Genomic DNA, 16,564 nt, shown 5'->3' on the forward strand with positions numbered 1-16,564 from the left:
AATCTTATCTTTTTGCAGGATTATTTCCAGTAACAGATCTCACATTGTCAAGCTGCCTCTCAGCAGGGTAGGAAAAAACTCCTCTCCATGATCAAATACTGCATTCCTCGTTTAGTCTAATTTGAGGGTTAATTTCCCCTTGTGTCTCTGCTTTGTTTCCCCCTCTCGAATGATGTCATCGTGGTAGCAACTGAAATTCATGCACACCTCCCACCAGTTCCTGCTGCTCAGCAGCCCTCCAGCCAAGGAGGCTCGTTTCCGCACTGCCAAAAAGCTCTATGGCAGCACCTTTGCCTTCCAGTGAGTCCGATTCCCTCCTCCTCTGACTCTAATATAGTTTGCATCCTGTCAGAGTCTTATTTTTTATTTTTTTTTTCAAATGTGGGGCATTGTTGTTGTTATGTAAGATAGCAATTTTTATTTTTTTATTTGATGGAACGGCAACAAACACAACAACTCGGCAGGCACGCTTTCCTGGGACGTATACAAGCCAAATATGTGATTGTGAGATCAGGATTTGGGCACCAGTAGATGAAGCTGAGTGTTTCATACGTAGTCCATCTGGACACTAGCACGGCCCAAATAACGTCTTGTTAACCATGACATTCATCGAGATTTTTTAACGTTTTTTTAAAAAGGCATTCATTATGTAATATCTTATTTAATTTCTATGTTTATAATAGTATGGTAATGTAAGAAAAACTATCCTTTTTTTCTCATATTGTTGCTTCCAAGCTTTAATACAACTGAGCATTAGAGTCACATTGAAAAAATATCAGAGATTTAGAGAATAAATCATAATTTCATGAGAATAAAGACATAAATTTACGAGAAAAAGTCATACACTCATGGGAAAAAAAAGTTGTACATTTATGGGAATAAAATCGCAGATTTACCAGAATGAAGTAATCAATTTACTAGAATAAAGTCGTAAAGATTTAGAGAATAAAATCATAATTTCATGAGAATAAAGCAGGAAATTTACAAGAAAAAACTCTGACATTTCCGAGAATAAAGACGTAAATTTACGAGGAAAAAGTCACACACTCACGGGTAAAAAAAAAGTTGTACATTTATGGGAATAAAATCATAGATTTACCAGAATAAAGTCATCAATTTACTAGAATAAAGTCGTAAATTAACGAAAATAAAATCTCTGGCAATTCTCTTCACTTAATGCTACAGGCATTGCCTGAGACAGCTATGAAAAGGGAAGCCTGATGTGACCTTTGGCCTTTGGCATGTGGAGGGACCACGTTATAACACGTATTACATGAATTTATTCTCCTAAATGTATTACTTTTTTTTTCATAATATTACAACTTTTTTCCTCATAAATTTCGGATTTTATACTCGTGAATTTACATTTTTTTCTCTCATAAATTTAGGCTTTTTTCCTTGCAAATTTATTCTTGTACATTTACAAATTTATTCTTGTAAATTTGTGACTTTACTCTCATAATATTACAACTTTTTTCCTCATAAATTTAGGACTTTATTTTTGTACATTTTCATTTTTTTCATAAATTTTGGCTTTTTTCCTTGCAAATTTATTCTTGTACATTTACAAATTTATTCTTGTGAATTTACAAATGTATTCTTGTAAATTTGTGACTTTACTCTCATAATATTACAACTTTTTTCCTCATAAATTTAGGACTTTATTTTTGTACATTTTCATTTTTTTCATAAATTTTGGCTTTTTTCCTTGCAAATTTATTCTTGTACATTTACAAATTTATTCTTGTGAATTTACAAATGTATTCTTGTAAATTTGTGACTTTACTCTCATAATATTACAACTTTTTTCCTCATAAATTTAGGACTTTATTTTCGTAAATTTTCATTTTTTTTAATAAATTTAGGCTTTTTTCCTTGCAAATTTATTCTTGTACATTTACAAATTTATTCTTGTGAATTTACAAATGTATTCTTGTAAATTTGTGACTTTACTCTCATAATATTACAACTTTTTTCCTCATAAATTTCGGATTTTATACTCGTGAATTTACATCTTTTTTCTCATAAATGTTGGCTTTTTTTGCAAATTAATTCTTGACAAATTTATTCTCGTAAATTTGTGACGTTATTTTCAAAATCTCATATGATTTTTTTCTTTCCAATGTGACCCTATTATTCAGTCGTAATTTAATGACTAAACTCCAAAAATTATTTTAGACATTTATTAGAGGAGATGTTGTTAGCAACAATACATTTTTATTATTAAACATTTATTTATTAATTAAAAAAATATATATAATACAGTATAAAAAATATTTGTATTATTGATTAAAGCAATACATTTAAAAATATTTGTTAAATTACATTTAACATGTTTTTCTACATATTTTCATACGTACTTGTAGAAAATACAACACATATATTAACACACATTTTATACATACAGTACATATAATTTTATACAAAACTATATTGTGTTACATGAAATAAATTGTGGGTGATAAAGTGGGGCATGACGTATATTAAGGTGGAGGACATTTATTCTAAATATCAATCGGACATGAATGCAACACATGCAACACCGTTATAAATGTGTTTTTATAATAATAATGTATAATATTCGTTCTATATTGAAATAATTTGATATTCAATGTTATGATTATACATTTTGTATTTATAACTATTACTAAATATTTTACTATTACTAAAAAATTATTACTAAATATTTTACATAATGGTATATATAATATGTAGCAATATCATGCAATAAATTGTATTGGACAAAAAAGAGATTTAAAGTACATAGTAAAGTTTCCTGGTTCAATAGCATGAGCAAGTGTGTCCAAACTGCGGCGCGGTGTTTATTTGAGTGGAGGCCACCATTTGAGGTAACGACGTTGTTCATGCTAAATATCCAGGAACTCCCTCTATTCTCTGAAACATGAATGCAAATAAACTAACGCATGTTTTTTTGAAGATGCAACATCCAATCAGAAGCGGATCATTTTCACACGCCTCTTTCTCTCTCCGCCTCCCCCCTACACTTGCTCTTCTAGTGGTTCCCATATAGAGAACTGGCACTCTGTTCTGAGAAATGGACTAGTCAATGCCTCGTATACCAAACTGCAGGTACCGGGCCAGTTGGGCTCACCTTCACTACAACCGCGCCTTCTCGGACCGTGAGCCTGCTTTCCGACAGAGCAGGCTGACTGTCCGGCTGATTCATTTTTGCAGTTAATAGATGCCAGCTTCCCTTCTAAGGCGGTTTTGCCATAAGAATACTTAGCCAGCAGGGTGCACTGGTACAGCTTGTGTCTAAGACTGGATGCCACACTTCGATATCAGAAGGGTGGTTCTGGTATCAGCTGTGACAGGAAGCTACCTGTGCGCCCTCTTGGGGTGAACCACTTAGAGCACTGTGTAGGCTAGGTCTGACGCTGCACGGGAAAACCGGACCTGTAGTGAGTAAAGATTCTAATAAGGAGATCTTCCATTGGAGCAGGTTAGTAACCGAAACCCATTATTGAATGGCATCATTGCACAGACCATGCTGGTGAGAGATTATTTCCCTCCTTTTTTTTTACCCAATACCCACCTTCACTCCGTGTTTCCCTGCTTTCCACTCATTGGGAATTCCAAATAACGTACATAAAAAAATGACGCAAGTCTATAAATATATCCAAGAGGTATTCATTGTTTGCCAGATGGCCGACAATGGAATTGAACTCGGGTCCCCTAGCTGTGAGGCCTGCGCGCTAACCACTCATTCACTCATCCGGACCGGAACTAACTAACAGCAATTAACAAGGCATGAAAAAGTAAACATAGCTCCCTTTGGCCACACGATCATACTGTACAACATAGCAACAGAACCAATGTTGCAATAGGCGTACACCCATCCACCATTAATACCGTGGATGACTTCATTGTATATAGTCTGTGTATAGTGCGACTTATAGTCCGGAAAATATGATATAACTGAGGAATCCTACTTCACTGAAATTCACTTATCACTGTCAGGACTGGAACTATTCATTCATTCATTTTCTACCGCTTTTTCCTCACGAGGGTCGCAGGGGGTGCTGGAGCCTATCCCAGCTGTCTTCGGGCGAGAGGCGGGGTACAGCCTGGACTGGTCGCCAGCCAATCACAGGGCACATATAGACAAACAACCATTCACACTCACATTCATACCTATGGACAATTTGGAGTCACCAATTACCCTAGCATGTTTTTGGAATGTGTTAGTGTTCTTACAAAGAACACTAAACTCATCACACACCAACTTAACACTGAAGAGGTATAATTATGAAACCAGCTCAACCAAATCATTCATTTATTCATTCATTTTCTACCGCTTATCCTCACGAGGGTTGCGGTGTTGCTGGAGCCTATCCCAGCTGTCTTCGGGCGAGAGGCGGGGTACACCCTGGACTGGTGGCCAGCTAATCACAGGGCACATATAGACAAACAACCAGTCACACTCACATTCATACCTATGGACAATTTGGAGTCGCTAATTAACCTAGCATGTTTTTGGAATGTGGGAGGAAACCGGAGTACCCGGAGAAAACCCACGCATGCCGAGAAATGGCCGAGGGTGGAATTGAACCCTGGTCTCCTAGCTGTGAGGTCTGCGCGCTAACCACTAGACCACCGTGCCGCCCTATTCAAGACGTATAGGGTATGTAATTTGACACTATGTGTTGAAATGACCCATCTTTCCCGCTCTTTTCCAAACCCAAGCTACACGGAGCAGCATACGGGAAGGGCATCTATCTCAGCCCCATCTCCAGCATATCTTTCGGATACTCAGGTAGGAACAAGTCCTGGTCCTCTCCACGCTATGTGTGTGTTTGTAACATAGCCTCATTATCACCCTGGAGTGTTTTGTCATGTGTGGAAGATTTACAGGCGATTTACAAAGCTCTGATAAAACATTCCACTGTTCTCAAATATCTTCATTTTTATTTTTCTACACAAAATAAGATGAAAAATAAACAAATCAAGAATGAAGAAAATCAATCAATCAGTAATAAATAAATATAATAATAAAACGGCAAATAATTAAAAATTAAGAAACCACATATAGTTGGTGGGTAGACAAATTATTTTTTTCAGATTAAAATGAACAAAGCATTATTAGAGCCCTGTAGACATGACAAAACACGACTATAGTCACATTTATACTCTTTTTATTTACAACATATTGCGCAACTGCAGGGTCTTGAGACACATGCTAACTCGCAAACTAGAGAGCTAGCGACCTAAATGGTAGCCTTCAAGTTATTTCCTTTAAACTTAAATAGCCAAAAACTTACCACTTCCACACGGATAGGGAGGATAACTATTAACAGTTATTTAACCTTTAACATGAACATTAATCAAACGTAATAATTTTTTCTGGGTACATGATACCATACAGCATCAATATCAAACTTGCGCGGGCCGCACTAACATTAAACTTTCAAACGTGTTTGAGACCCCTGTTCTACAAATAGAGAACCGTACTTGTGGTCTATGGTCAAGTTGCATTTCTTTAATATAACATTTTGATATGTAATCTTAAGTGAAAGATAAAATAGGAAGCTGCTTCACAATTTCATATGTAATGTAAGTGTAAAAAGAAGTAAAGCTCTCTGGTCGGTATCACGTGATGTTGATGTTTACGTTTTAGTGCGCATGACCCATTGACTATTCTGGTTGATTATAGCGGCGCATGTAGACACGCGATTGGAATATTCCTTTCCATGGATACCACTGCTTTCGGAAAAGTCATTCGGAAAGATTCCATTCGGAAAGAGAAAAACTTCTCATGTAAACGTGGTTAATGACAACTACACTGTTCGGGTTGTGAGGTTCCAAACTGGTTTCATTCCGGGACCTACTTTTAACCACTATTATTAAGTGGTGACCCCAAAAAATAGCCTTCAAAACACATGCATGTCATCTTTTTCAACAAAAAAATTGTTAATGTGCAAAATGTATTTCAGAGCAAAGTATCAACAGACGGAATGTCAACAAGTATGAATATTGTCTGATGTTCACTCGTGCTTTGGGTACAATTGTCTTTGTATGAGGCATAGACTACCAGACGTCATGTTTTACCGATGCTCCATCAATGGTCGTTCTAATGGAAGTGTGTTGTGTTCCGTGCAGGAATGGGGAAGGGACAACACCGCATGCCCACCAAAGACGAACTAGTGCAGCGTTACAACCGCATGAACACCATACCACAGGTGAGTGATGGACAATGTGAATTCGCAACCTAACCCTAACCCGTGGCTCATGGGTCAAATCGGTAATGGGCAGGAAGGAAGCAGTGCATACCAATAAATTCAAGAAAAAATGATAATACTGTATAAAGTAAATATTATTTACCAATTGAAGTGCATTCCATCCATCCATCCATCGGATCGGCGCAGCGTCTGCAGTAATGCGGTCGTTGAACCGGAGACCGTCGTTGTGAAGAGAGAACTGAGACGGAAGGCAAAGCTCTCAATTTCCCGGTCCATCTATGTTCCGACCCTCACCAGTGGTCATGTGATTTAGGTCGTGACCGAAAGAATAACAAGGCAGAAGTGAATTTCCTCTACAAGGGTGGCTGGACTCACCCTAAATACGCTGATCCTTCACATTGAGAGGAGCCTTTTGAGGTGGCTCGGGTAGCTACTCCAGGTGCCTCTCGGATGACTACCTGGTGAGGGTGTTCCCAGCACCGACAGCAGACCCAGGACACGCTGGAGGGATTATGTCTCACAGCTGGCTTGGGAATGCCTTGGTGTCCTCTCGGTGGAGCTGGAGACCAGGAAGTCTGGACGTCCCGACTGGGACTGCTGCCCTTGCGAGATGGACCCGGTCGGATAAGCGAAAAAAAATGGAGGAATGGATGGAAAATTTATGAATTTGCATATTTCCTGATCAAATACAAGGCGGAACTGAAATATCGCCAACATTCATTCATTTTCTACTAAGAGGATTGCAGGGGGTGCTGGAGCCTATCCCAGCTGTCTTTGCGCGAGAGGCGGGGTACACCCTGGTCTGGTCGCCGGCCAATCACAGGGCACATATAGACAAACAACCATTCACACTCACATTCATACCTATGGACAATTTGGAGTCGCCAATTTACCTAGCCTGTTTTTGGAATGTGGGAGGAAACCGGAATACCTGGAGAAAACCTACCCACGCACGGGGAGAACATGCAAACTCCACACAGAGATGGTGTGGAGGGTGAAATTGAACTCCGGTCTCCTAGCTGTGAGGCCTGCGCGCTAACCACCCGTCCGCCGTGCAGCCCTTTTCAATCATACATGAGCAAAAGAGAATTCAACCACTGTACAATAAAACTAAAATAAAGTAAAATTTTAGCCTATCCCAGCTGTCTTCAGGGGAGAGGCGGGGTACACATATAGACAAACAACCATTCACACTCACATTCATACCTATGGACAATTTGGAGTCACCAATTAACCTAGCATGTTTTTGGAATGTGGGAGGAAACCGGAGTACCCGGAGAAAACCTACCCATGCACGGGGAGAACATGCAAACTCCACACAGAGATAACCGAGGGTGGATTTGATCTGCGGTCTCCTAGCTGTGAAGCCTAACCACTCGTCCACCTTGCAGCCAATATCGCCAACATGCAATTCTAAAATCCAAAACATCAACATCCATCCATAAGTGAACTGTCCCTTCTTGTTTTAAGCAGAGCCGTCCGATACAATCAAGGTTTCTTCAAAGTCGAAATCTGAACTGCATTGCACTTTGTGAAGGTAAGACAAGTAATGTAAGAGTCAAAAAGTACTTAGCACCACAGCTAATGTTTGTAATTTCTGCTCATTTTAAAAAAAAAACAGTGATCACATCCAAGGATCTGCAGAAGCACGGCAACATTTGGGTGTGTCCCGTGTCGGACCATGTTTGTACTCGCTTCTTTTTTGTGTGAGTAGTTCCTTTCTCTGGCAAATACATTTATATGTGTTGGATCTGTAATCGAACACTTTTTTTGGAAATGGAACAACCTTATGTAGATTACCTGTAAATTATTTGATGGATTAACCATACATTTAAAATACTGAACTGAATGGAGCGCTATACCATAACAAAAGTGTCGTACCAGTGGGTGGAGCTTGTTCTTTCCTACTTTGTGATTCGCTATTCTTGCATTTCAGGAATTTAGCAAAAATAGAGTGGAACCTCGGTTTTCATGATGAACCTGTTCCAAAGGGGTACACCTAATACTCAATCATAAGTGACAAACACAAGTGAACAATAAAAGAGTAGTTTTTAAAGAGCATCGGATAAGAGCTCAGGATGCATCATTTCCATGGAGAACATGGAGGAGTGTAGCGTGCAGAAGGTTATCCATTGCAGGGACATTTTTTTTTTTTTTTTGCAGAGACACAGTTTAGTTATAAATGCGAAAATAGTAAACAGTTCATGATGTTCAAATTGTTATTTTGATGTAAACCAACCCTTTTTTTTTGGGTTGTGGTACATTTGTTTACATATTTGAGCTGTCAAAAAAGCAAAAAAATTATGTCAAAGTGAAAGTTATGCTCGAAAAAAAGCAGTTTTTCTCTCGTTTTTTGTTGGGAACTGATATTTTCCTGAAACTTAGCTAAGTTCTATACTGCTGATTAATAAAAGAATGAGGCAGCGTGAGTTAATTCCACTAACGGTTTGTAATCGAGAGCAGGCTAACGAGGACGTTTTGTAGTCGACACGCTACCAACACAGTTGGACTCATGCAGAGTATTAATTATACGACAAGACTGAGTTGCCAGATCCTCATTTGAGTATCGTAGTGCGTAAACTAAGTATTACAAGATTTGGTGCTGGGAATAGTTAGTTTTTAATACCGTAATGGTAAAACGCAACAGTTAATATTGTATGGTAACCGAGTCAGTGTACGATAACCAAGTCATACCAAAACAGGGGCGTTCAAAAACCAAGGTTACACTATATTGCCAGCTTTGTCAAAGAAATAGATTAAGGGATTTTTTGAATGTGTGCAGGTACGAGGATGGCCAAGTGGGGGATGCCAACATCAACACCCAGGAGCCCAAAGTACAGAAGGAGATCATGCGTGTGATCGGGACCTAGATCTACCAGACTTGTTCCTAGAACTGATCATGTACAGTAGATCCATGCATCTCTCTTGGCGGGATGCACACAAACCGGACATGAGACGGACAAAACGAGCGATGAGCGAATGTTTGCAGGAGAGCCGACCTCCGGCCATGGAGAGAACCGAGGTCGAGCTCCGGGACATAAACTTTTATTCCTTTACTTTGACTCGCTATCCCCTCTCTGCGGACCGTTACCCCATGACTACGCTTTTTGACATTTATGGCGAAAATCTGCAGTAAAGAAGAAAAGATGACGGCGTCACTGGCATGGCTTTCCACAGTTACATCCTGCTTCTAATGACATTTCCTTTCTCCTCTATCTCCACTCATCATTTCTATCCATCTCTCTGTGTCTCTCTATCTCTTTATATATATACGTATATATATCTATTCCTGATTTATAGAACATTGGTGAAGGAAATCCCCTCTGTTGTCTCGACAAAGACATGATCACCCGTCTTTTTTTTATTGAATACTGTTTGAGTAATGGCATCAATTATGCCTGTGCAATTGTTATCTAAAGGGCAAGTCTAGTGCTATTGTTTTGTCCTTGGTCGCTGCAGTTCATTTGGCAGAATTCAATAACTGACATTGAACTATCCACTCGAGGCATTTTGGTTTCATGATTCATCATTGGTAGCGTCTTATGTTTTTATGAAAGGTACATATCACATTTAAATATAAGGCTAGAAGCAGCCATGATACCAAATTAATGGATTGTTACAATTTAAAAAAGATCACTGCATATAAAAAAACAAACAAAACAAACAAAATCTATAAATATAATGATAATAATATAATTAATAATTCTTGAAGGTGGATATACATTTTAACAAAATTGTAAATGTAAATAAAAATAATATAAAAATACAAATGACATTAATAAGTAACATGAAATATTTTCTTTTATTTATTATTTTTTAATTGACTCTAAATTCCTTACTAATTCTGAAGTAGTACACATTAATTTAATTGTGATTTTTTTATAGATTACATGGACATTAACTAATGAATATAATTATATGTATTTTTTATTTAATTTAATTTATATTTATTTTTTATTTTGTATAATAATTTCATGACATTTTTAAATGGAAAAAAATACATATAAAGTAATATGACAAATAAAATGATAATAATATAATTAATAATTCTTGAAGGTGGATATAAATTTTAATAAAATTCTAAATGTAAATAAAAATAATATAAAAATACAAATTACATTAATAAGTAACATAAAATATTTTCTTTATATATTTTTTTTGACTCTCAATTCCTTACTAATTCTGAAGTAATACACATTAATTTAATTGTGATTTTTAATAAAGATTACATGGACATTAATTAATAAATACAATTATATGTATTTTTCATCTAATTTAATTTATATTTATTTTTTTATTTTGTATAATAATTTAAATGGAAAAAATACACATAAAGTAATATAACAAATAAAACAATGAAATGTATTTAAAAATCTCAAAATTAATCACATTTATTTAAAAACAAAAATGTTTCTAGGTTTGATTTTCTTGTAGATGAACACAAACATCAGTCACATCAGCAAGGCATCATTTTCTGGTCAAAATCTCAATTTAAAAAATAGGACACTCTATCCATTAAATGTAAAGCAGCTTCTTGAGTAGTTTCACGTTGGCGACTGTGTTTAGTTAATCCGGTTTATCAATTACCAGCCATGTATTGTATGTACATACTGTATGTGTGCTCAACATCCACACTAGACATTGCACTTACTCAACATCTGCCTAAAACTCACTGTCCTCTCCCCTGTGTAATGGAGGAAAAGGACACATTGGAGCGAAGCCGACTGTAATTATGTGACAATGTATGTACTGTGTGTCAGCGCAGAGAAGGGCTTTGATGAAATGTACCGCTGAGGACGGATGAGGCCTGTTTTGGTTCCGGCTATTTGAACGTTTCTTCTCGCAACACCAGTTTCTGGTGCGGAGGGTGTCTAAAGGACTTGGAAGTCAGTGAACCGTAGGGGGATAAAACAATAAAATCCCGATTTTGCACAGTTTTACATAAAGTCTCCTATTATTCTTGGAGTCTGTAACTATTTTTAGCCAGAAGAGGGCGCTCTACTAGCATATTATCATATGAATCAACCTCACATGTACAAAAATCCACAGAATTATATTATATATAATATTATATATCACTACTATTAAAATAGTTAATTAAAAGCTGCACATAAATTTACATTTTAGTGGGACCCATTAAAATATTTTAAATATATTTAAAAATAGTTCAAGAGTAATTTTTGTAAATGATCATTAAGTGATAATTATTTGATGACATAATTAAACGTAACTATATTTTAGTCTGAAACTAAACTAATTTTGCTACATTATTTTTCTGATTTCTTACACTCATGCCAGGCCCGTTCTTAAAGGGGACCGATTATGCTTTTTCCACTTTTCTTACCTATAAATGTAGTTGGGACGTTGTATTGTTGTGTTAAACGATGCCAATGTTTCAGATAATGAGCTTTGCGCATTTGGAAGTGAGCCCTGAAAAAAGTTTTGGATGGCTCAAAACGCTCAGTTTCAGAGGGCGTTGCAAAACACCTCCTTTGTGATGTCACAGAGGCCGTGGGCGTGGCTGTAGGCCAGATACACTCTCTGCCCTCCCCCAAGCTCTACTTCTGTGTTTACGTTGCTAGCAAGGGCTCATATAAATTGTTTCTTTGGGTGTAAGGAAAAGCCACATTTGTTTATAATTCCTACTTTACACGTTACCGGTGCTGTAGAAAACGCTAAAATGCTAAAGCTACTTACCATTGAGAGGCGTCTTTAACTTTGGACTGGCCTGTCTACTTCCGGATCCGATTCTGGTTCCAACAAATATGGCTGCATGTTAAAAGCCGACATTTTAAAACGATAAATCAACGTTTATTATCCACTCATATACCATATATACTTATAATCACTTCATCATTTAAAGTTGGGCTTGCAGCTAGCGGCACAAACCGGAAGTCATTCTAAGCACCTTAGAGTGTGACCGACCACAGTGGAGTGGGCGTGCTGGTGCTGGTTATTGTGTGTAGCTGCTCTATAGGAGTCCACAACTCAATACAAAAGGCCGAAAAATGCCGTGGGTGGAACACATTAAAACAGACCATTTTTGCAGGAAGCACGAAGCCCGAGGAAATATATCTGAATAGGTGCAGATTCTGGAAGAACTAGAAAGCTTCTGTGCTGGTTCTTGTGTGTAGCTTAGCTGCTCTTAGGAGTCCACAACACAATACAAAGGGCCTAAAAATGAGCACAATAGGCCCCCCTTACTTACAACTCAAATACTATAAAGGTATACTAAAACTAAATAAAACTAAAACAAAACAAAATGGCTCACCCTTTTTTAACATCCCAAATGTTGTCCAAGTGTAAAAATATGGTAAGCAGTGAATGGCAACAACATTTACTGTGAAAAATTATGTGGAGGTTCGGGTGTGTACTACCTGGGAGTTGAGTCTCTTCACTATGACCTCACTTTAACCTTCCTCATTTTGACTTTGCCCCCCCCTCTCTCTGTTTTTATTTTTGCAGAGCCAGCTGGATTTTGGCTCTCGACAAGGCATCGAGGACTGTAATTCACTCAACCACCACAGAGGGGAGCTCTGGTTTTATCCTAACCTATACTGCAGTATTTGCTTTCTTTGCATACTTCACAAACATACTGACATTTGTTGTGTGGTCAGATAAAGAAGGAAGTGAGGCAAGGGTCAGGGCAGGTGCCCAGGTCCCATGGGGGATGGGGGGGGGGGCATAACCTCTGGACTCGGGAAGAAGTGTGGCTGTTTGATTACCGCACAAAAGGACACAATTAGCTGGCGTTGTTGTAATTACTTGTACTTTTATCGAGTTTGGTTACCTCACAGCGGCGGGGGCACCGGAGGAGGTTGGCGGATTGGGCCACAGACCTCTGGGGGGGGAAGGACCTGTAGAAGTAAAGCATGATTGCGCATCAGAATATGCATAATTTGCTACCTAGATATGTTTTTTCTAAGCAATTAATGCGGTGACATGAACTAAGCGGCACATTCAGGTGCATCGCCGCGCTTGTTGAGCATGTGTGCTCAATTCCCAGGAGAACAATCATAACCAAGTATCTCATGATTTAAGAAGTACATGCTTGACAAAAAAAAGGGTGATTACGGAAAACGATAGCGTGCAAAGACTTTGCACATGAGCAAAGAAACCGTGCGTTGGGGTGTACAAAGCAAAACAACAGAATTCGATTTTCCTGCTTTACAGTCAGCCCAGAGCTCCAGTCAGCCCAAACTTCCATTCAAAATACAAGCCGACTCTGCCTGTGCTTTTTATTACGTTTTCAGCTCGCGTGTAATTCTTTCTATTTATGTGCAAGCAAGAGCGCCTCCTCCCAGTAGTCATATCACGCAGATGCTCTTTTATATTTAATACAGAGCAGTGATTTGACTGCAAAATGAAGGTCTATGAGTAAACCTTTGAGGTTATTTGCTTAGCATTTGTTGACATGACTCGGTACTCACTAAGTTTGACATTTATGTATATTTAGAGGTAATTGCAACTGTACGGTATGTGTACTCTTTCTTGAAGAGTCTTGAACCAGTCATGATGTGCTATACATATCACTGTATTGACAGTTAATATGATACCCATTATGTCATTGTATGGTCATATCACCTCGTATTTCGGTACGGGACAAAAAAATTTAAAAATTTTAAAAAACAAACAAAAAAAATACCCTTAAATATATTAGGAAAGCAGGAAGTGAACAAATGTAACAGTTACTGATTGTAAAAATACCAGATGGAGGGGTAGGATTTAATAAGCTTTGCTTCTTCCTACTCCTTTTGGACATGCACGGGGAGAACATGCAAACTCCACACAGAGATGGCTGAGGGTGGAATTGAACCCTGGTCTCCTAGCTGTGAGGTCTGCGCGCTAACCACACGATCGCCGTGCCGTCTAAAATTAAAATTAAAATTAAAATTAAAATTAAAATTAAAATTAAAATTAAAATTAAAATTAAAATTAAAATTAAAATTAAAATTAAAATTAAAATTAAAATTAAAATTAAAATTAAAATTAAAATTAAAATTAAAATTAAAATTAAAATTAAAATTAGGAAAGCAGGAAGTGAACAAATGTAATAGTTACTGATTGTAAAAGTACCAGATGAAGGTGTAGGATTTAATAAGCTTTGCTTCTTCCTACTCCTTTTGGACATGTGGAACTGTGAACTGATTATGGGATGCATTCAATTGTAATCTGATGCATGTTCAAATGAAATAAAACCATTACCATTACCATTCAGTACTTGAAAAAAATCCTTATACTTACCCGTAAACCTGTGTCAGCAACTGGATGCTTGAATTTAATATACTATACATATACACTATACAGTATGGGGCAGTTATTCTTCTGCCCCAGTTGATTAAAAGTGATGTTAAATTGGTCAAATACAAAATCGCAAGGAACAAAAACAAGGTACTCTCTCAATGCTATCATGTGTGAATCTATATTATGCTTTATTTTCTATTATTATGTATACTATATTGGGTAATATAGTCTTGTCCTCCCGGTGGAGTTGGAGGAGGTAGCTGGGGACCGGGAAGTCTGGGCTTCCAAACAAAGACTGCTGCCCCTGCAACCCAGACCCGGGTATGTGATGGATATTGGATAATATGATTGGAATGTTTCATGTCTAGAGTACTCTAATAATTTTAAAAACATATCTAGAAAGTGTTAAACAGGTTTTTTATGCCCTAATAAATTAATCATAATAATGTTTTTCACATTTATTTATTTGTTATACTTCTAAAAACACAACTACCTGGTCCGAGAGTGATGCCGCCCCACAGCGGTGTGTGGTGACCCAAGCAAAGCGGCTAGTAGGGGGGCACCACAGGATGGAGTGTTGGGGGTGAGGGGCGGTGGTGGTGGTGGTGGTGGGGGGGGCACTACACCATCGCTGCTCATAAAGCCAACAGCTGTGCGGGTAATGTTTTGTGACACACAGACCTTCTGTTTGGCAGAGAGCTATAGGAGGCGCCGTATTCCGTCTTCAACAAATGGCTCTGTCATTCACCCCCTAAGTCTTAATTATCACTCGTGCCTTTTTTTTTTTTTCCGCCGTTTTGCACAGGATCCATCTGCACGCTGTATAATTCCACTCCGCAATTTACAAGTGGCATTTATTACAATGGCCTCAGCGCCGTCTCCTCTTTAGCCTTCACCCGAAACACAAGAGAGGGAAGACGTGTGTACAAAAGAGCGGAACAATCTGGCACCAACTCTAGTTTCACTCCACCCCCACACCACTTGTAAAGCTACATACGTTTTTCACGTTTGTTATTAATTGCATTTTTATAGCATTCATATTATTGTTACTGGTGAAATAGCTTGTGTTGATTTGTTTTTTTTTTGTATTTTATTTTCCTCTTTCCGTTCATAATTTATTCCCGTCTTTGGAGACAAATCCTAATTCTTTGTTATTTCCACTTCACAGGCTTAATGACATCCACAGATCCACATATAATATTCATATGACCTTCTTGCTGCTTAGTTTTCTTCTCTGCACCCACTTTCATATCCAGCACTCAAGTACTCAGTGTACGGCTTGGAAACTGCAGCTCCCAAGTGGGGGCAGCACTCATGCATCCCCAGACCATGGTACTTCATGCTGTTTTTCCTTCAGTCATCATTAGGGTTGGGTATCATTGGAATTTGCATGATTCCGGTTCTGATTCTGATTCCTTGTTTTGATTCCAGTTCCTGATGATTCTTGATTTTTTTTTATTGATGCTTTTAAAAGGCAGAGTCGTAAAAGTTTGCATGGTTTAACTGGGGCCAGTGGACCTTAACTGAGGCCAGTGGACCTTAACTGGGGCCAGTGAGTTTAGATATTGCTGTGGGGACTTTTGTGACCTCTTGAATGAGTCACTGTGAGTCCCACAATCACTGTGCTCTTGAGGTCATTTTTGTTGGCCGACCACTCCTGGGTAGGTTCACTACAGTTTTTCGCCCTTTGTGCATAATGGCTCTTACTGTGGTTTGCTAGAGTCCCATAGCTTTAGAAATGGCTTATAATGGGGATGTTTTCCGATCAGTTTTTTTTTTTTTGTGCCGATACCAATCCTCTACCAATACCAATTCTTAGCTCCTGTACTTTATTTACGTAAAACTTCCACATCAGCTAGCATCCTGACACCCTTGGTTATTTTGGAATCAGACAGACGTCTTTTATTATTTGACTTAACAGATTCGGACTGCTAAGAGGAAGTCTAGGAACTAGCCGTTTCTTCTTTGTTTGCGGTCATTTCTTTCGGGCATCGAATCGAGGAATCAAAATTAAGAGAATCGAAATATTAGCTGGAGACTCGATGCCCGACCCTCGCTTTCATCCAGTATTATTGTGCTCTGACTTCCTGGCAAACATTTTTCTCCCAACACGCTCAATG

At 38.0% G+C, this 16,564-nt stretch overlaps 1 protein-coding gene across 3 annotated transcripts in view; it reads left to right on the plus strand.

Moving 5' to 3' along the window:
• The window catches only part of LOC131139870 (protein mono-ADP-ribosyltransferase PARP6), a 30,981-nt gene extending 19,835 nt beyond the window's left edge, over window positions 1–11,146 (plus strand). For 2 of the 3 annotated variants that reach the window (XM_058089804.2, XM_058089805.2), the window contains exons 17-24: window positions 19–67; window positions 188–300; window positions 3,018–3,090; window positions 4,708–4,777; window positions 6,121–6,200; window positions 7,671–7,737; window positions 7,822–7,906; window positions 8,983–11,146. In XM_058089804.2, coding sequence (XP_057945787.1) covers window positions 19–67; window positions 188–300; window positions 3,018–3,090; window positions 4,708–4,777; window positions 6,121–6,200; window positions 7,671–7,737; window positions 7,822–7,906; window positions 8,983–9,070 — 625 coding nt within the window. In that variant the 3' untranslated portion in view covers window positions 9,071–11,146. The remainder of the gene's footprint in view (window positions 1–18; window positions 68–187; window positions 301–3,017; window positions 3,091–4,707; window positions 4,778–6,120; window positions 6,201–7,670; window positions 7,738–7,821; window positions 7,907–8,982) is intronic. The other variant, XM_058089806.2, reaches the window with a different exon arrangement.
• Window positions 11,147–16,564: the final 5,418 nt, after the last annotated feature.

Source organism: Doryrhamphus excisus, linkage group LG13 (genome assembly GCF_037039965.1).
Source record: "Doryrhamphus excisus strain RoL-2023G ecotype Guam linkage group LG13, RoL_Dexc_Guam_v1.1, whole genome shotgun sequence".
Taxonomy (NCBI): domain Eukaryota; kingdom Metazoa; phylum Chordata; class Actinopteri; order Syngnathiformes; family Syngnathidae; genus Doryrhamphus; species Doryrhamphus excisus.